The 20,552-nt window shown below is 37.8% G+C and overlaps 1 protein-coding gene across 13 annotated transcripts in view; it reads right to left on the bottom strand.

The window, feature by feature from the left end:
- Tprg1 (tumor protein p63 regulated 1) overlaps positions 1–20,552 on the bottom strand; it is a 597,429-nt gene that overhangs the window by 169,405 nt on the left and 407,472 nt on the right. For 8 of the 13 annotated variants that reach the window (XM_071615192.1, XM_071615179.1, XM_071615190.1 and 5 more), the window contains exon 2: positions 17,145–17,261. The exons of 2 other annotated variants lie outside the window; for them this stretch is intronic. In XM_071615192.1, the coding sequence (XP_071471293.1) occupies positions 17,145–17,261 (117 nt within the window). Of the gene's footprint in view, positions 1–3,739; positions 3,827–4,882; positions 4,975–17,144; positions 17,262–20,552 lie in introns of those variants that run through there. 3 more of the 13 variants (XM_071615183.1, XM_071615185.1, XM_071615182.1) reach the window with 3 other exon arrangements.

Genomic DNA, 20,552 nt, shown 5'->3' with positions numbered 1-20,552 from the left:
ATACCACATCTTCCTTTCTACTTGTGCATCAACCAAGGCCTGCATTAGATATACAGAGTCATTGGAGTCAGGAGGCAGCTAGCTTAGAACAGCAGCACAAAGTATGGTAGGCATGAAGAAGCCCCTTGTTCTATCAGGTCTCCTGCCTCTCTTTGGAAACTCCTATGGGACTCCTACTGATGGTACATTCAAAGCAAAGCTGTAGCCTCTTCACATTTGAGTCCTTTGCAGCCTGTCAATAAGGCTATGTGGAAGACAAAGATGCAGAGTTCTATTCTCAGTTGGACCTGAATGCTCACAACACATCTTGCTTTCTACAACTTGGGGACAGTATGCTAGCTGCTGGGTTTGGAAGAAAACATTTTTCTCTGTCTTTTAATTTTTGTATTATTTTCAAGTGGCTGTTGTTTTTATTAGTTGTTTTGGTTTGGGAGCTCCCTCATCCCAACATGCACTTGGGGGCTTTTAGAAGTTGGTTTCTTTTATTGCTTGCTTAATTTTGATGCTTGGTTTCTCTGTTTGCCACTTTGACATGCTCATTGGCATTAGATAGTTTTATCAGTGGACTCCTGGGAGGTGCTTAGGAATTTTTCAATGGTTCTTGAGACAGGCAGTGGTAAAACAGAATCCTAGGTTGGGAATGGGAAGCCAGGGTGAGTCCTGGATTTGTCACTGAATGGGACAAATTATTTCACCTTAATGTCTTTGTCTCTAAAAGAGTTAATAAAAATATAAACTCCTCTAAACTGTCAGTTCCATAGGTTGATATCATACTTTTTTTATCTTGTTCAAAATTATAACACTACATCTACCCCAATACTGGTCTGGTACACCCTATGTCCTCAACAAAGATTCTTGAGTGACTGATGATTGTTGTGGATACCAAATAAGGTAATAGACATAGAAACATACTATAAATTCTGTAGTGGTGTACACATGGAAGTGTTATTATGCACAGATGGGGAATGCATGGACTGTCCCCAAACTGAAGAGTTTCTTAGCTATTTTAGGATACTGGAAGATATTTTGGCAACTATATTTGAAATATGCAGTAGTATCCATAGTATCCTTGGTTTGACCCAGAGTTGCAAGAAAATGGGAGACATGACTTAGAAATTGTGCACTATCAACAGAAGTGAAGAGGAAAGATGGCAGAAAGCATTAGACAGGCCCAGAATACTCTTAGGTAGGAAACAGTTACACATAAAAAAAAAAGAAATGTATGTTTACTTGTTATAACAAAACACATTTTATCTAAAAAAGGCCATTGAAATCTGAAGTTGGAAAATAATTTTCCCAAGAAGTCACTATTTCTTAAGATATTTCATATTTATATATAATCCTACCAAGTTTAAAAAATATATTTAAGGCAGAAATTGTCAAAGCAGGACATCCAGTTGACAGTTGAGCCAATCCGATCTCTCATTTCATTGTTGGGAAAATGACATGTCCGAAGCAACTCGACAAAGATGTGGTATTCACTGCTACCATGATACTGATACAGATTTCCAAATCACTGGAAACACTAAGAATATTGGCCTATAGCCAGAAAGAAAAGCAAAACAGACACTCAGAAAGGACCATTTCAAAGTAGTGCCACATCCTGAGGTCCTTATGGTTCTACTTCTTCTGGCTCCTTCCCACCTCAAGACCTCCCTGCTTCCTTACCCTTGGATTCTGGCATGCTCACATTCTTAAAGCAAATTTCCCTATGTTTGTCCAGCTAGCTGAACTGTTTCTGTTAATAGGATCCAGGAATTTTCAGGAAGTCTAACTTCTCATAAGAGGCTCCTTGAAGGTTCACATATCTCCACAGCTCCTAGAGCAATGTTCTGCACAGAACAAGTATTCAGTAAATATAAGATGTCATCCTGTAACTTCAGGGGACTTCCCTAACAACTCCACTTTAGAAGGAGTTCCCCTCTCCCAGAATTCCTCTCCCATAAAGACTTTGTACTATCATTGTCCATAACTTTGTTCTCTCTTCTCTTCTAAGCCAATACTGCCATGTCCCAGCCCATCCTCATTTCCCACCCAGACCCAGGTAGAAGAAGCAGAGGTAAAGAGACTGGTTACACTTTTCTAGAATTTCTAAGTTCATTTATTACATGAAGTCCATCAAGAATCAACCAAGTTACTCAATCAGTGTTGGAGGAAGTGAACAAAGACAAAATCAACATGCTAGGCACTTGTGTAACAGAGAGGAAGAACATAGAGTTCCCAGCCCTTAGAGAGCTTAGAAATTGTTGACTGATAGACACAAACTCACACAACTAGAATATGATTCAAATTTATAATAGACTTGGGTACACAGCCCTCAGAGCACTCAGGGGGTTATGCTAGGACATGAGATCAAAGAAGGTTTCAGAAAGTAGAAGACATTTGAATTGGGCCGTGAAACATGCGTAGGATGTCCACAGATGGCGAGAGTCTGGAAGAAGGGCATTCTAAGCAGAGGAAATAACAAGTTTAGTGACAAAGAGGGGTGGACAGATGTGACAATGATGGGGACTACAATTCATCTGGAAAACCTAGACCAGTATTCCCCAAAAGATGCTCTGGGTAAAAAAAAAATTTCCATGGTAGATCAGTTTGTAAAATACGTACTATTTATAATTTTAAAATGTACACTTGCCTACCAAAGACTCTGAGAAATCATTTGGGAGGCTGTGTAGTCCAAGAAGTATGGTGGAGGGCCTGAATAGGGACAATGGAAGTGGGTTCAAAAGAGAATGGCTGTGGAGAGACTTCAGAGGAAGCACAATCAGGAATTATTATATCCAAAAGAAAAATGTGTGTAAAAGGACCAGGTTTTAGCTTGTTGGACTGAATAGATGGCAGTGGAATCTGAGAAGAAAATATAAGTATCTGGGGAAGGTAACACAGATTTTGCTTCAGATATGGTGGGTTTGAGATAACTATGGGGCAAGTATACGGTAGTGTCAAGAGACAGTTGACAATATAAGGTCATGCTAAACAACCACTAAAGCCACTCTAGTAAAGTGGAGAGGGCCATGGACTGAATAAGCCCCAATATCCTTTTTGACCCAGAACTTATATGATTACATGGTCAGAGAGACCCACATTGAAAAGTATAGATGATCCAGTTTTTTCTAGCTGACCACATCCAAGTGCATCATCTCCTACAGCTGCTCATGGAAGCTCTGATCATAAAGGGGACCTCAGTAGCTGCACACATTCCAATGAAAGGAAGTAGCTTGAAGGAAATGTATTTAACTAGTATAACTTTGCAGTGACCCCAGCAAAACGATTCCCTTTCTAATAGCCTAGCCTCACTCAGAAGAAACAATGGAAATGCAGTATACTCAAGAACCATCAGAGAAAACTAAGCACATTTCTTGCGAAATATTTCACTGACCCTGCCTTGATATCAGTACAGCCTGGGAGAGTAGAGAGGACACTGGGCTGGGAGTCAGGCAGCTGAGATCCTAGTCCTCAATAGGTAGTAAATCATTGCATGTCCTTGTGACCATTACTTACCTTCTGTGTGACTCTATTAACACAACCCAGAATGTGTTGAAAAGAATGATACATAAGTGCTTACTCCTGGGCTTAAGGAGATGGGTTTGTTTTCTAAGATAACTTTAGTAAAGGACACTGCTTGTTCTGGGTATACATCTAAACTGTTGGATCGAGGAAGGGCCCTGGACACTGAATGACATAACAGGCTCACTTTACAGAATAGGAAACCAGGACCCAGAGAGGGCAAGTATCTTACCCAAGATCCAACAAGCAGCAAAGGCAGAATAGGAGCTCTACTTTCCAGGTATCACTATCTTTGAAAGACTTAGATATGGAACTTTGGCTAGAAAGAAATCAAAAACAGAAAAGAAAATATGGATTGACTAATCAACTCCATCATTCAAAACCCAAAGAAACAAATGGCGCATGCTGTGGAAGCAGTACAGCTAACATGGTTTGCCTGGATGTCTGAGAAATGGGGCATCTTCCTTCATCTGTGCTAATTTGAACTGACCAGTCTCAGGTCCCAGACACCTCAGCTCAAAGACTTTACATACACTGAGCCATTCTGTGATGAACACTTTTATACTGATGTCCTCGTTTAGTAGAAGTTCAGATACAGCCATATCACACCCATTCCCATAAACCCTCTCCTGGCTCCAAAGGGAATGAGCTCAGTGAGGGACCATAATCAATGTTGTCTCAGAACTCTGGAAGAGTCCACTAACTGATCTTCCTGGATTTTGTATCTCTCCCTCGCTAAGGTTAGCTTATCTTTCCATACTGTTTCTGCTTCTTTCCTTCCTGTCTCTACAGCAAATAGCATAAGAGACAAACTCTTCACCCAGGCATTCAAACTCCTTCTAGATCTGATCCCAATCTTTCCTTTCAGTTTTATTTCTTCTACTCCTTTACATGTATGCTACATTTCAAGCTGAATTTGGATTCATTGCTACATCCCAGATATACAAAATGTCTGTTGGCACACTGTCCTCTTATTCTGATAGACCATCCATCAAGATCCACCTCTGGTTTCTTAACCCCCTCATGGTCTCATGTTTTTCCTATTTTTAGTTTGTATTTCCTTTCATTGAGTCATGATGTAAGTATTTGTCTTACTTCCTCATTAGATGGTCCTTAGTCATCTCTCCTTCTCCTGTAGTGCTCAGCTTAGTGCCTAGAACCCAAGTTTCAGCCAGAAAAACAATTTATATTATTTGAGGTAAAACAGATGCATGTACTAGACCTGTAGTCCAACACAATTTTTATAAATTGTAAGAAAAAAAAAGGAAAATAAAAATAAAAACAGCTTTGGCTAAAGATGAAAGCATTTTAGTGTAACTTCAAATCAGAATAGAGTAGCTGGTTCTCCAAACAAGCACTCAGAGAATTGTTTTACCTGTACTCTCTCTTGTCTATTCAGTTGCCTAAGTTACTTTGAAGTCTGCAAAATGGCCAATATCTCCAATCAGAGCAGTGTTTCCTTTCCAGACAGGAAGACGACTGCTAAGTAGAGAAGCCACGCTTGTTTTTGTGGTCTGTCTGCAAGGGTGACTCACGCAGTAAAGCCAGAGGCTGTTTTGATCTTTCACTGTTCAGAGACAATTTACAGTTGTAATTTTCTTTCTCTCTCCTTCTCTCTCTGTCTCTCTTCCCACCTCTGGTGACTTATCTGAAGGGTCAAACCCATTTGATAAATGGAACCTACATAAGGAGAGAGCACACAATATAACACACTTTCATCTAAAGTCCACGAATGAACGCTGTGTTTACATCTCTGATGACAGGGTTCCCGTAATGACTTGGCCTTTTTCTCCTTGATTGAATATTCCCCTGGGACTGCCAGTCTGGACTCCTGTTTTTTAATGAGGACATTGGAACACAACCTCAAGATGTCTATAAAAATGACCTTTCCTTTGGGCCCACTCCAAAAGCAGAGAGGAGGGCCCGCGTCAGTCGGGGTGGTTTTGGAATACAGCTTTGCAACTGACTCTTTTCCCCAGAAGCTCAGAATCATAAAATCACATATCACCAGCACCAGAGAACCACAGGGATGCAAGACTTGGAAAACTTCACTTTGCAGATGGAGAAACTGAGGACTACAGGGGGGAAACAAGTCACCATAGATTACATAGCACAGTCACAACAAATCCTAGCCAGCTTGGGGTGGAAAGTAACAACTGGCTAAATGTTTTGCTTTACATAAGAGAAACTTCCCTTGGTTTCTCCTGTGCCCTACTGTGGTTCTGTTCTGTTCTCCTTTCCTTTCTGGTCAGAAGTGTCACTAACCAGAGGCAGAGGCAATATGACATAAAAAAGGTAGGGAAAAAGGGGGCCATGAACAGCTCAAGCAAAATAAATAAATCATCAGCCTTTGGCCTCTGGTTAGAGACTCTCACAGTCCTGAAAGCCAATATGGGCTCAGTACAAGGGTCAGTGGTGAAAGATCTGAACAAGGACCATCTCAAAGGTCCAAGATCAAGCAAGTTCACTCTATTACTATACTACAGCTTTCCTCACAGTATGGGGGATTAGTTTAGCATTCTTATGAGGTTTAAATGAGAAAATATGGCCAAAAACTTCATGATAATCAAGTTCTGTTCTATTCATGAGAATTATCATTAACATACCCTGTCTCTGCAAACTTGTCTCCTTCAAGATCAAAGTTTCAGACTCTGGGGTTGAAATGGACCCCTTAACTCTAAGTGACAGACATGAAAGATCATTCCTGGCAATAAATTTTGTAAACACTAATGTGGATCATTTGGAAATCCATAAATATATATTTTTAAAATGGAAAGAAAATAATCTGTAAATTTATTCCCTAGATATAACAAACATATATACTCGGTCAGAATCAAATTATAATCATTTTGCCTAATAGTTTTTTATATTATTTTTCAGGCCCTCAAAAATAAATACAAACACACACACACACACACACACACACACACACACACACACCACAAACATTAGAATGCATCAATAGTTTTAAATGTTAACTTTTTAATATATAGGTAACTTATAAGTGATTTCTTTCTTTTTCGTTTTCCTTTGTCTGCTCTGAGAAGATTTTTTAATTTTTTTTATTTGTTCTTTTTAGTTATACATGACAGTAGAATGTATTTGGATATATCATAAGTATATGGAGTATAATTTCCCATTTTTGTGGTTGAACATCCTGTATTCATACATGAACATAGGAAAGTTATGTCTGATTCACTATACTGTCTTTAACATTCTATCCCCTTGCTCTCTCCCCATTGCCCCTTGTCCAATCTAGTGAACCTCCATCTCCCCACAAACCTATTGTGAGTCAGCACCCACATATCGGAGAGAACATTCAGCCTTTGGTTTTCTGGGATTGGCTTATTTCACTTAGCATGATAGTCTCCAGTTCCATACATTTACCAGAAAACGTCATAGTTTCATTCTTCTTTATGGCTGAGTAATATAACATTATGTATATGCACAACATTTTCGATATCCATTCATCTGTTGAAGGGCATCTAGGTTGGTTCCTTAGCTTAGCTATTGTGATGGAGCTGCTATGAACATTGATGTGGCTGAGTCACTATACTGATTTTAAGTCCTGGTTATAAACTGAGGAGTGGGGTAACTGGGTCAAATGGTGGCTCCATTCCATGTTTTCTGAAGAATTTCCATACTGCTTTCCAGATTGGTTGCACCAATTTGCAGCCCCACCAAAATGTATGAATGTACCTTTTTCTCCAAATCCTTGCCAACATTTATTGTTGCTTGTATTCTTGATAATTTCCATTCTGACTGAAGCAAGATAAAATCTCAGTGTACTTTTAATTTGTATTTCTCTAATTGCTAAAGATGTTGAACACTTTTCATATATTTGTTGGCCTTTTGTATTTTTTCTTTTGTGAGGCGTCTATTCCGTACTTTTGGCCACTTATTGATGGGGTTATTTGGTTGTTTTTTTTTTTTTTTTTTTTGTGTGTGTGTGTGTTGAGGTTTTTAAGTTCTTTATATATCCCTTATCAGTAATTTTTAAAATATCATTTGAAAACTAAAGCCCAGATTGGAGTTTATCTGGGCCCTTATATAGAGAGAGCTACTCTACCATCACTGGTCCAGCTGAAGGCCTTTCTGAGCATGAAAACATGATACTAATCATCATCTATTTACAGATGTGAAGAATTTTCAGAAATTTCACTGATCAGAGGTAATGGCATAAAGTGAAAAGCAAATACTCCATCTCAAGATCCACCATTGCTAGCAAAATTGGCATATGGTATTAAGTTTTCTCATCTCTAAAATTCAGATTATTTCCTGTGTCTTCAAACACAGGTCATTATCTGTATTTGATCTGTTCTTCAAACTCAGGTTATTACCTGTATTTGTATAAGAATATAAATGAGGGTTGTCAGTTCAGCTTAGTGGTAGAGCTTGTACTTAACATGTGCTAGTCCCTGGGTTCAATCCCCAGCACCAAAAAAAAAAAAAAAAAAACCTAAAGATTGTACCTGCAAATCTGTTACAGATGAATAAACTCTGCTGTTAGGAAGATATTTTTTTATGCCATCAGGAGACTGTCCTAAGCAATTCGTGTTCTGTCTGAATCTGTAAATGTTTCCTTTATAGTATATCATTCACCTAAAGAAAGAGAACCTATGTTTGTCCCTAGTTGCATCCCATTCCACTCCCACTGAAGGATTTTGGGTGTTCTCCTTAATATTGTTGTTTAGTTTTATTGACTACTAGTTAAAATAAAAGGCAGTGATTTTGACCATACCAGCCCATTTCCCTCTGATAATATTCAGTTACTGAGATTATACCAAACCAATGGTATAATTGGTTTGGTATAAACCAATTATACCATTGTATAATTGTCTCTGAGTAAAACACAAAATAGGGCTGGGGACAATTGCCACTGAGTTCAATCCCCAGTACCAAAAAATAAAAAAAGAAGAAAGAAAGAAACAAACAAACAAACAAAGCACACACAAGAGTAGATGTTTAATTTGGAGAATACTGTGTGTGTGTGTGTGTGTGTTTGTGTGTGTGTGTTAATTTCCCATTTTCTAATGGGGAGCAATGTTTGTATTCTCTGAAGCCTCATAATCTCTTCCAGGCAAGAAGGAATCATAGGTCCCAAAGGCAGCCAAAATGGCTTATCTTTCTATATGCTTTGAGAAAGAGGCCATGATGCATGAAACCCTACAAACTAAGGAGATCTGCACATATGTCATGATCATCAAGGGTGTTATGATAGCTTTACCATTACAATAATCATAGATGTACTTATTTTTCAGTTCAATGCTTATTTGAGAAGTTTTATTATCCCTTTCACAAAAAGTAGCTTAAGCATTTATTTCTAATTTGCCAGTCACTTTAGAATACATTTTTTTGCATTTCTCTTTTTTCTATGGCATCTTATAGAATGTCTTATATCGGAATAAGCCTTTGGTCAATATTAATGAAATCAGTAAAACCATCTTCATCCCCTTTCCAAAAAAAATTATATTTTTCAATAGCCCAAACTCTTTTTATTTTTTCCTCCATCTGTGCTTTATTGAAAAGAGCAATAAGCGTGGAATTAAAATAACTGAGCCTAAATAAGCAGCAAAGCAACATTCTTTACTGAAAATGAATTTCAGATAATAAATATTGAGGAAGAAAGGAAATGACCCTTAGAAGAGCACAGTAATAGGGGCAGCAAATGAGATCTACCAGTATATGCTAAAATTAGTTTCTTACTAAAAGTTTAAGTAGAAACAGACATGCTTGTAGTCTCAAAGCATCTTTTCTCAAAATAATTACTCATTACAAAGGGTAAACGAGTACATTTACACTGGAGAAACCCAACAGATGCCATCTTAACCAAGTGATCAAAGTTAATGTCACCAATAGTACATGTCAACATAATATTCCTGATACTATGCCCTGAGAAGAATGTGTCCCCTCTCCAGCTCTTCAGTGTCCTTCCCAATACCATCAACATAAACATGAAGCAAAGGAAAAGAAACAAAATTGAAGGACATTCTGCAAAATGACTCATTAATCAGTCATTTTTCTTTTTGATACTGGGGATTGAATCCAGGGTTACTTTACCACTGAGTTATCTTTTGATTTTTTTTTATTCTGTTCTTTCTACTTTTTAATCCCCAGTCATTTCTGTTTTTTAAATTTGAGACAGTGTCTTTCTAAGTCACTGAGGCTGGCTTCAAGCTTGCAAACCTCCCACCTCAGCTCCCCAAGTTGCTGGGATTATGGGTTTGTGCCACTTCGCCCAGCATCATCAAACCTTTACAAAGGGGTCATGATTATGAGAGAGAAGGGAAAATAATAAGAAACCACTCTAGATGGCAGAGAGATCTGATAACTACAAGCAGTGTGGGACTCTCAATTGGATCCTGGGGATGAAAGGATATTTGTGGAAAAATTGATGAAATATAAATAACGTGTGAACTTTAGAAAATTATAGTGTACCAAGGTTAATTTCTTAGTTATTATCATTGCTCTCTGAGTGTATAAGGTACCAACATTAGAGACACTGGGGAAGGATATAACAGGCACTCTCCACAATTATTTTGTAAGTCTAAAATTATGAAAACTTCAAAATAAGAAGTCTATAAAATAACTGATCCTAAGAGCCAACATTGCCACTTCTCCTAAGAATCCAACGCTGCCACCTCTCGGGGCATCTCCTCAAGTAAATCACCTGAGCTTCCAATGCTCTGTCCCTTTCTTCAAGACACCCTCCTCCTCCTCCACTTCATCCTGTCTTTACACAGTACACTCCAAGAGAAATGCACAAAGGTTACTCAATTACAAGACCCCAATAAATGAGCTCATAGAGTGTGTGACTCATAGGAATTCTCTCTCATCTTGCAATTTTGCAAAATTTATTTTTAAAAATTTAGGATATTTTATTATTCATCTCTCAAACAACCCAATGATACCAGTGCTATACAGGATGTTCCACACATATCAGCTAACTATATAGAGGACTATGCCTGTCCTCGTGGACAGATGAGATACTGAGGCTAATGAAAGACAAATAGACTATCCTTATCCCAAGAGGAAATGATCATCTTTTCCTTCTGGGCCATTCAATGCATGTACTTCTTCTTTCTCTTCCATAGCATCTGGTTTACAAGGCTCCACTCAAAGGCTGCCTCTTCTGAGTTCTCCCCTGTGATTCTTCAAACCAAGCTTGGTTTATTTGTCTCTGAATCTCCACATTACTTTGAAAAGACCTAAGCCTTTTACCTGGGAATTATAGCCACATTCATCCACATTTTATCTTCTTTCAGGCCTTGAGGGAAGATTGTGGTATTCAATTCAAGTTCCTGCAGGGCCTACTGATAAATAAAGGTGATACTTTCTAAACTGGGAGGTGAGAGGCCCAATCCTCATTCAGAGGGACCAATAATGTGGCTTATTACTGATAGGACGAACCGACGCAGGTGCAATTATTCATTCGCTTTGATTATTCACATGTCTTCACCTAGATCATCTCTAAAATCCTCCCAGATCTGACATCTGCCCTCTAGGAGCCTGGTTTCAGTTGAAGCAGAAATTTAAGTAAGGGTTTTGTAGTACAAGTGCCTCCTTGGCTACTGACTATGACTTCTCATGGGTATCATAATTCTCAGTCCTTGTTGAGATTCCTACATTTCCTTTTTCCCACTTTGGAGATGCATCACAAATATTATCATAGATTTATGTAGAGGGTGTCCTAAGTTCTAAAGATTTTGTAGAGTCAGCAATAATAGGCTTCCTATAAATCTTAAGCATGAAATCTTAAGGAATCTTTTCCTCCAGGTCATTTTCAGGAAAGAACCCAAAGGAGGATACAGTTTTACACTAACAGCAGTCACATGCTCAGAGTTTATAGGATATTTCTGCTGGATTTAAGTCTTAAAACTGGATTCAGACTCTATCTTTACCCTTTACAGTGGAGTAACATACTTTGGCTTCCTGTGATTCTGATGAACATCATGTCTCCGTGGAAGCTCTTATTAAAGCTGCCTTTCTTTTCTTATAGGGTTTGTCAGGAATGAAATAAGATACAATTATTAGCAGCTTACAGAGGGCATACCACACACCAAGTACCAAGCTAAAATAATTATAATGTATCAACTAATCATTCTTGTATCCCTATAAATTTGATATTCCATTTTCCATTCAGAAGATAAGGAATCTTAAGATCAATCAGCTTAAGCAAATGATACAAGGTCACAGAGCTAGAAAATAATGGGAATCAAATTCAGAAATGTAAGAATGCAACCCAAACCCAGGTTCTTAATCATACACTTGCCATTTCCCATAAGAAACCACTTTAAAATCAGAATCATCATGCACATGAGGGAATTCTCTCATTCAATCTTTACAACACACCAGAGGGTGATAAAGCAGATATTTCATCCCCGCTTTATAAACAACCAGTGGTCAGTTTTACTGTCACCCAGCTAGTAAATGGTGAAACTAAGAGTTTCACCTGTCATCTATCTCTGACCAGATTCCTTCAGCTAAAGAAAGAAGCTTAACTTTCAAGCTCTGCCTGAAGGCAGATTGCTGTTTTAATACTAGAAGGTCATGCTACCTTACAAGAGTGTAGCTCTAACCTCTCTGTGTCTTCTGAGTCAAATTGACTTATTTTATCTGTAACAAGGAGTTTTCCTGATGTCAGCAACTCATAGCCCAGAATGGACTGTTCTCTATTTCATACATCATCCCTGAAACCAAAATTGCCAGCATAGTCCTGCTTCCAGAATTTTTATTATGGATAATGATACTATGGACTAAGGGAAAGCCCATCTCTGATCCAGGCTTCAGCAGAGCTGATAGCGCTGGCAGAAAGAGACCTTCCTTGCACTTTGTCAGGAAAGTGAACCTGATATGAGATCATAAAGATGGAATGCCATGAGGATGATGTTCTTGCAGAAGCATTTTTCTCATTATTAAAGGCATTTTAAAAGTCAAACAAGTAGACAAAAAAAAAGAAGAAAGAAAGAAAGAAAGAAAGAAAGAAAGAAAAGCCCTGCAGCTCTATCTTCTGAATAGGTAATAAAATCTCTCAATGAAAAATAACTGACATAAAAAATATTTTGCAAAGGAGGAGGAGAATGGTCTTTTCCTGAGATCTAGGGCCTTCAAGCAGTCAGAATCCTAACTGGGTGTAGAAAGTGCTGCCTCCTTTGGTCCTTATGATTAAGAAGACATATGAATAGAGAGACCAAAATAAGATTAAGTAGGGGAGGAGTTGTTTACATGAAACCTACATCTTTTTATTTCTTTGCCAATACCCCATCTTTGTGGACCTCAAAAGGAGTGGGGAGGGGGTAAAGGGGAATTAATCAACTATAAATAAACAACCCTGGAAGAAGATCATATGGTCTGACAGGCCCAAGGCTCAGTGAATAATAAGCACCTTGGTTTATGTAGCACTTTATAGTTCACGGTACAATTCCAATTAGATCATGTTCTTTGATCCCTCCAAAACAATAAGAGAGGTCAGCTGGGAATAGTCTCCCCATTTTACATCTGAGAAAATTGAACCCAAAAGAAAGAAGAAAACTTTCCCAAGGTTATAAGCTAGTTTGTAGTTGTAGTTTGTGACTCTAGAATAAAGGATTTCCTCCCTCATCCCATATTATTATCATAAAGGAAATTTGAAAACCATAAGAAAACCAGTTGTTTGAAAATAAGTGTACTTCTTTATGTAGTTGCCTAGAAATTAATCAAATGAATAAAAGCTACTGTGATTCCCCAAGATTGGGAAATGAGAAGTAAATATTGAGAGTAAGCAAAAGCTAGAAAGATTAACCACTAAGCGGAATGTAGGAAAGGTTAAACTGAACCACTTAAGGTCTCCTTGCAAGATCTACTGTTGCTTTGGTAGAAACTTCCTTTAACTTTGAGGCCAGTGAACTCAATGTTAGGATTTCTTCAACATAGGTTATTCTTAGCAAAGATGGGTCTAGTTTCTGACATCATTTATCCATTCAAGAAATATTTATTTGACTCTGTGCTGATTGCTGACGTTCCCAAATTAAATGTAAAAAATGTTTCAGTAGTTTGGTTTCACGGAGGAATAAATATGGATCACTAATTATAGCACTGACCTTAAAATAATGTTTATAGTTTCCTCATATGTATAATGGGAAGAAGTTTGCTTCCTGTTGTCAAGATTATTAATGCATTAATTAATTAATAAAGAGAGCTAGAGCTATAGGTATATAACCCTTTGTTCTACAAAAAAAAAAAAAAACAACCTTATAAGAAGCATATATACATGAAACAAATAAATGAAGCCCTTTGCTTGCAAGGGTCCAGGAGAACAAAGAGTAATCCAAACCCTCTTGGTCATCCCTTCCCACAGCCATTTGCAGGGCCCTAACAGCAAAGTATGGAGTGACTGTCATAACTCATCCTATTGGAAAGAGCTCTTGCCACCCCTCTGGGCTCAATTGTACTTTTTGCCCTACTTCTCTCTAAGCCACCATGTTCTACTGTCATTAAAAATTTCTCTTCCTGCCCCAGCCCCAATCTAAGGATCCTTGAAGACAGCACCATGTCTTGCCCTATGTACGAGCTCCACAGCCTTCCCAAGCTGGTACACTTTGATACACTAGACCATATTTGTTCATGTGGCCTAAGTAAATGTGCCAGTGTGTGAGTAAATGCACAATAAGTATTTTAAGATGGGAATATTTTTGAAAAAAACAAATAATCAGAACAAACACAACTAAGTAAAGACAATCCTCTTTTGCATTATTTGAATTGCATTTCAAAATCTAAACATCATAGGGTGAAATTTCTATTTTGCAAATGGAGGAGATGCCAATCCTGCCAGACCTGCCAATGCCTGTAAGCAAGAGTCTGAGAGGGACCCGGAAGTATATTTCCCAGGCACATTCCCAGTCTAGGGAGAACTGCTCCTGTCAACTTGAACAGCCAAATCTTCCTGACTATCAGAGGTCAAGGGCACAGGCAGCAAACCCTTCCTGTACTTGCTTAGGCCAAGGAGAGGCTTGACAGAGTGCCAGCAAGCACAATGAATGTTTCACCTTACAAATGCTGAGGAGACAACATGTTCCTTTTAGCATTAATTGCTTCATTCAGAAGAAGCCATTTAAAATCTGAGTCTGGTCTTTTTCCTTGATGAGCAATTTCAGGCTGCCTACCAAAGCTTTTGTTTGTTGGGAGGAGAGAGGAAGAGCAAGCATTTTGTTAAGGCATTTTAATTTTCATATTTAATGAAACAGATTGGGTAGCAGGTTCCTTTGATTTTATTTCTCTGTTCCCTGAATACCTTCTTGTATATTACATATTCTGCTGGAGCTTCCTGCAAGAACTTTTCTACATTTCACAAGTTAGGGCTGTCAAACGTTATCCACTGAATCAAATATATTTCTTGTGCCAATATTCAGTTATTATTATTGTAACAGACCAATCATAAATCTCAAAGCCGGAGAGAAAGGGAACATGTACTGATGTTTCCCCATATTCTCTTGAGCACATAAAATTATATAACTCTCTGAAGCCTTCTTTTTATTGCCGCATCTAAAATGCTCTGCATTCTTTGCAGGATAAATTCTTTCAAAGGGTTGTTTCTTTTCAGGAAGGGAAAATTAATCAATTCACCAGAAATTTCATTTGTTTTCATCAATTAACAAAAATGCAGAGAGAAACACACTGGACTGAAGTCAGGAGGCAAACTTGCTCATTTCAGCCATTATTTCTTACAGTGTTTTCTTTTTCTCTCTCCTTATTCCTGATAAAAGAGGAGAGAATCTTTGTCTGTTTTTTCAAACAAAACTAGAACAGTGCCCAGTACATATAAAAGTTCAATCAATATTTGTAGAATCAATGTATACAATGATCCAACTACTTGACTGTTTTTTTTCTGGGCCTTGATTTCTTCGTTTGTTGAAAAACAAAAAGGTTGATAATATGTGTTTCTGCCTCACATCATTAATGTTAGGATCAAAAGAGAGAAATGCTGGCTTTGAGAAATTACCCAGTTGCTCACAAAATTAAAGAAACAGCACCATCAGTAATAGCAGCACTGAACTTGTGTGACCTTGGCTGGACGGTTTTAATTCTCTGGGTGTTTCTTTTTTCAAACACAGAAGGGCTGAATTGGACTAGATGACCTCTAATCTGCTTTCCAGCTCAAACTCGAATCTTTAAACTGGCCAACACATACTCATTTAGTACCCCTTCTATGCAAAAGACTTTTCTAGGAAGAAACTCTGTGAAGAATCATCCAAGAGATTTCAAAGATAAATAAAACACAATAAACTTTCTAAAACACTTTGTCCTGATCATATTTTGAAATTTAAAAGCAAGTCATTAAGAAAAAGCATAGGAAGATGTGAAAACCAGATTTCACAAGAAAAGTCTTTCGGGAAAATAAAAAAAAAAAAATGAGTTAGTTTTTGGTATGTGTCTTGCGGAGATCATTCTGACCTTCCGAACTGCTTGTGTAACAAACTTGGATTTGACATTTGGTGCTGGCTTTTACAATCTACCTAATGAGAAAAGTTTTTAAGAAGAGTGAGAGCATGCTGCAGTAAAAAAAAAAAAAAAAAAAAAAAAAATCAGGAAAATGTAGATGTTGCAAGCAGCATAAATATACTACTGTGATTTAAACAAAGTACTTCATGTGAAAATGTGGACAATTCAAGGCAATTTCAGGCACAAATAGAATAAACTTTACAGCTCTGGGAATTCATTGACTCAGAAAGCCAGAAGATTTTCTCCAGATTCAGCTGAAGGAACCAATCCATTAACAATTTTAAAAGGTATGTAGGTAGTAGATACCACAGGGAATTAAACATGTAAGACAAATATTTTATCCTTGACCATATTTGTATATTTATAAAATCACCCATAATAGAAGACTAAATCGTATTCCAACATAACACATTGAAATTTAACCTCATAACTGTTGATCCTTATACCTGCTCTTCTTCATTAGGCTCATTTTGAAAAACTCCATCTCAATTTACCTCCTTTCCCCATATTTTTATTAGTGCATTATAATAGAGCCAGGTGCAATGGCACATGCCTGTACTTTTAGCAGCTCAGGAGGCTGAGACAGGAGGATCAAGAGTTCAAAGCCAGCCTCAAAGCTAAGCAACTCAGTGAGATCCTGTCTCTAAATAAAAAATACAAAATAGGGCTGGGGATGTGACTCAGTGGTTAAGTGCCCCTGAGTTCAATCCCTGGTACCAATAATAATAATAATCTTACATAATGGTGGAATTTGTTGTTACATATTACATATACACACAAAATAACAAGAAACTTTGGCCAATATCATCTGCCAGTGTTTCCCCTTTGCCTACCTGTATCCCTCTCCTTGGTCCCTTTCCTCTACTCTACTAATCTCCCTTTGATTTTCCTGAGACACCCCACAACTGTCTTTTCTCTTTTCCTCTTTAACTTTCACATATGAGAGAAAACATATGACCCTTCTCCTTCTGAGTTTGTTTTTTTTTTTTCTCTTATCATAATGTTCTCAAGTTCCATCCATTTTCCTATAAATAATATAATTTCATTTTTCTTAATAGCTGAATAAAACTCCATTGTGTGTATATACCACATTTTCTTTGTCCCTTCAACCACTGATGGACATCTAGGCTGGTTCCATACTTTAAAAAAAAAAAAGTCACCTTGATTCCAGCTCCCACACTTCCTCTGTCCAGTGAATTATCAAGCCCTCCAGAAGGAAGAGTGTACTTGTTGGGGTGAATGAGGCTCCGCTTCAAGAACAAACATCTCTGGAAATACTGTAAAATAGATATTTATTTAGCAAAATATATATTTATTTCTTGTTCATATTATAATCCTGTATAGATTGGTTCTACCCAGTGGTTCTTCTAAGCCATGAAATCAAGAACTCAGTTCTGCTTCTGCTTTTTAGCTAATAAAAGTAAAGAATAGGTGAGACATTTTTAAAGGCCAAGCTTCAATGTGGCTTACATGTCTTCTACTCATTCTATTGGCCAAAACTCAGTCACATAAAACTTCATCCTTAACCTAACCTCAGGGGTCTGAGAAATGCAGTCTTCTGGAGCATCCAGGCTGAAAAAGCAGTATTGTCTCTGCCACAGGGACTAAACTAATAAAGAGGATTTTCTGCCACTAAGATCTACAAATTCTCAGGTTTATCTACCTAACTAATAAAATGTAGTCATAATTAAACTCTTCTAACAACTCTTTTGGTTTTATCCTCCAAGAAAATTAAAATGCATGGAGCTGAGTCTTTATTGTCACTTGCCTCATTTGGAACAAAAGCTTTTTGCTTAACACAGTACTGGGCAATCTAGAACTTTATTTTCCCCACACCATTCCTCCTTTTCTTATTATTTACTACAATGCTTTATTTTCCATCTAAATATTACCATACCCCACCCCCACCACCACCCATTCCTTTGGAACTGTAGAGATACAGAGGAGACTTGGGCTCACACAGGTGTGTGACCAAACTGAGAAATTTAGAAGATCTTAAAGAATTAAAATTATGGGATCCACATCATTGAGGCTGACCAGCTTTCCCTCTCAGGGATAATTTAGACAAAATTTCTTGAGTCCTCTTAAGAGTGTTTCCTCTTCAACCCTATTTAGCCGACCAGCTCTCATGCTCCTCACAGGGCTAAACCTAGGTACCATGTTTCTCTGGAGAACTTCCAGTCCTCCAAAGTCTGGTGGGATGTCACTTTCATGTGAATGCAAACTATACTGCCCCATCTACCTTTCTCATAGCACTTGCCACACAGTCTGAAAAGAAGATTTTTTTTTCCTTATAACTGATGTTTCTCTAACTGTAAACTCCTGGACACAAGCACCTACTTGCTGTAATTATGGTCATACCCTCACCATCTAAAGCCGTTTAAATCCCCCAAACCATATTTGTTTAATGAATGAATAAATGATAGAAAATAGCAGCTAAATCTTTGGAGTAATTAAAACAGGGAAACCAAAGAGTATGCACAACTGATAGTAACCACACTGAAGAATTTCATGTGCATGAAAATAAGAAAGCTTCACACTGGGTGCAGTGGTGCCCACCTGTATTCTCAGAGGCTCTGAAGGCTGAGGTAGGAGGATCGTGAGTTTGAAATCAGTTTCAGCAAAATGTGAGGCACTAAGCAACTCAGTGAGACTCTGTCTCTAAATAAAATACAAAATACAGCTGGGGGTGTGGCTCAGTGATTGAGTGCCTCTGAGTTCAATCCCCAGTACCCCCCCCCACCAAAAAAAAAAAAAAAAAAAGAAAAGATAAGAAGAAAGCTTCAGAATAATTAGTTTGGAAAGAGAGGTAACTTTTAAGTCAGACTTGAATGTCCCTTTGTTTCTTCCAGAAAAGAACTTGTTCTGGTCACTCAACTTACATGCACATGCTCAATATTCAGAACACCTATAAGTGCTTCATGCAGTACTTACTGCACTGAACATACATAATCGTGGGTCACAGTTGCCTTCATTTTTATGGCTTTTCCTACAAGGTGAGATCTTACAGATCAAACCTATCTCTCTCTCAATAGACTTTCCCATGTTTAGTTCACTGCTATAAATTCAGTTAGACTACTTAATATGTAATGCACTTGTTGTACCCTATAAATATGCTTGATTAAAAGTATAGATACAATATACTGCACAATTTTATATCTGACATAAACAGAATTTTATGTCTTTAAAATATACCTTGTGTGTCCAGATTGATTCAAATCCTGTTTGAGGTTCTCTGGTTTTTGTCTATCTCCATTTCATTGTATTGTTTAGGAATACCAAAGACAAATAGCTTATAGAGCAAAAAGTAGATACATGACTTTGGGGAAATCCTTACTCCTTGTGTCTTTATTTTTCTCCTTTAGAAACTGAAGATAACAACTCCTCTCTTGGCTAAATCTCAAGGTGGAATGAAAACAAAACTTAATATTGTTTATTATCACACTTGCAATATAGGAAAGATTTTAAAATATTTTTATGATCTCTAATGCGTGCCACCTGGAGGCAGATTGGTAGTTTCTCTTGGAGGAAGAGACCAACTGCCTCCTCAGGATGATATAACTCCCGCTTTCAGGACATGGGTTGTTGCAAAAAACCAATCCATCGATCTGTGTATCCTCCTGAGACCCAGTTAACCATTTCGGCCTTTGCCTATAAGATTTGCAAAAGAACGGTAGTTCATACTATGCTCTAGAAAAAAAAAATCCTCTTGTTATTCTAAATTATTTCCATTCACCTCATCCAATATATGAGGATAATGAGATCAAATGTTAGATTAAAAGAAATTCTAAAAACTGCCACATTAAATATTGCAGTTTTAAACAATCAGAACTTCATCTCACAACCAAATTCTCTAGAACAAATTAAGAACCAAACATAAATGTTTTTTCCCATTTTGTTATGTTCCAAGAAACAAAATCTTCCCTAATAATTTTCTCTTTCATGGGCGCCAAAGTATCACATGCAGGACCTGTTTCCTGTATCACCCCAGCCTGAGCTCTCCCTCAGTGGAATAGGAGCAAATCCTAAAAATACCTTCCCAATTACATCAATCCAATCAAGCCTCTCTCGTGCCCTACTAATAAAAGGAACCAGGAAGTCAGTAGATAAAAGATATGGCAATGCCTGCTTCATGCCCTCAAAATATTACAGAAAGAAAAAATAAACCCACAAATTCTGTCTCTAGATCAGTTCTTCCGCTCAAAAGTATGCTCCTAGATCTCAAGGTCTGAAATACAAGAGACACACACAGCTGTTACCAAGACCCAGGCAGCTGGCCAGGATATCTGAGGGAAGGACAGTGGAGAGAAAGAAACAGTATCCACATCCTTGAGCCTTGTGTGCCAGTGTCTTTGTCCAGAATCGACAACTTGGAACTTAAACTTGGGAGAGTGAAATACTTTGTCATTAGATTATTTTAAACAAGGAGGTTTACCATAATTGCAGGTGGGGAAAATTCACATGGGCATCATCTCAATGTCTCTTCAAAGAGCAACTTTCTAGCCTTTTTAACAGTTTAGAGATTTCAATAGTGGCAGCCCCAGTCATCAGACCATTCTTGGTGGGTT

This window comes from Marmota flaviventris, chromosome 8 (assembly GCF_047511675.1).
Source record: "Marmota flaviventris isolate mMarFla1 chromosome 8, mMarFla1.hap1, whole genome shotgun sequence".
Lineage (NCBI taxonomy): Eukaryota > Metazoa > Chordata > Mammalia > Rodentia > Sciuridae > Marmota > Marmota flaviventris.
Note: the sequence above shows the minus strand (reverse complement) of the source record. Positions and strands in the feature narration are given on the sequence as shown.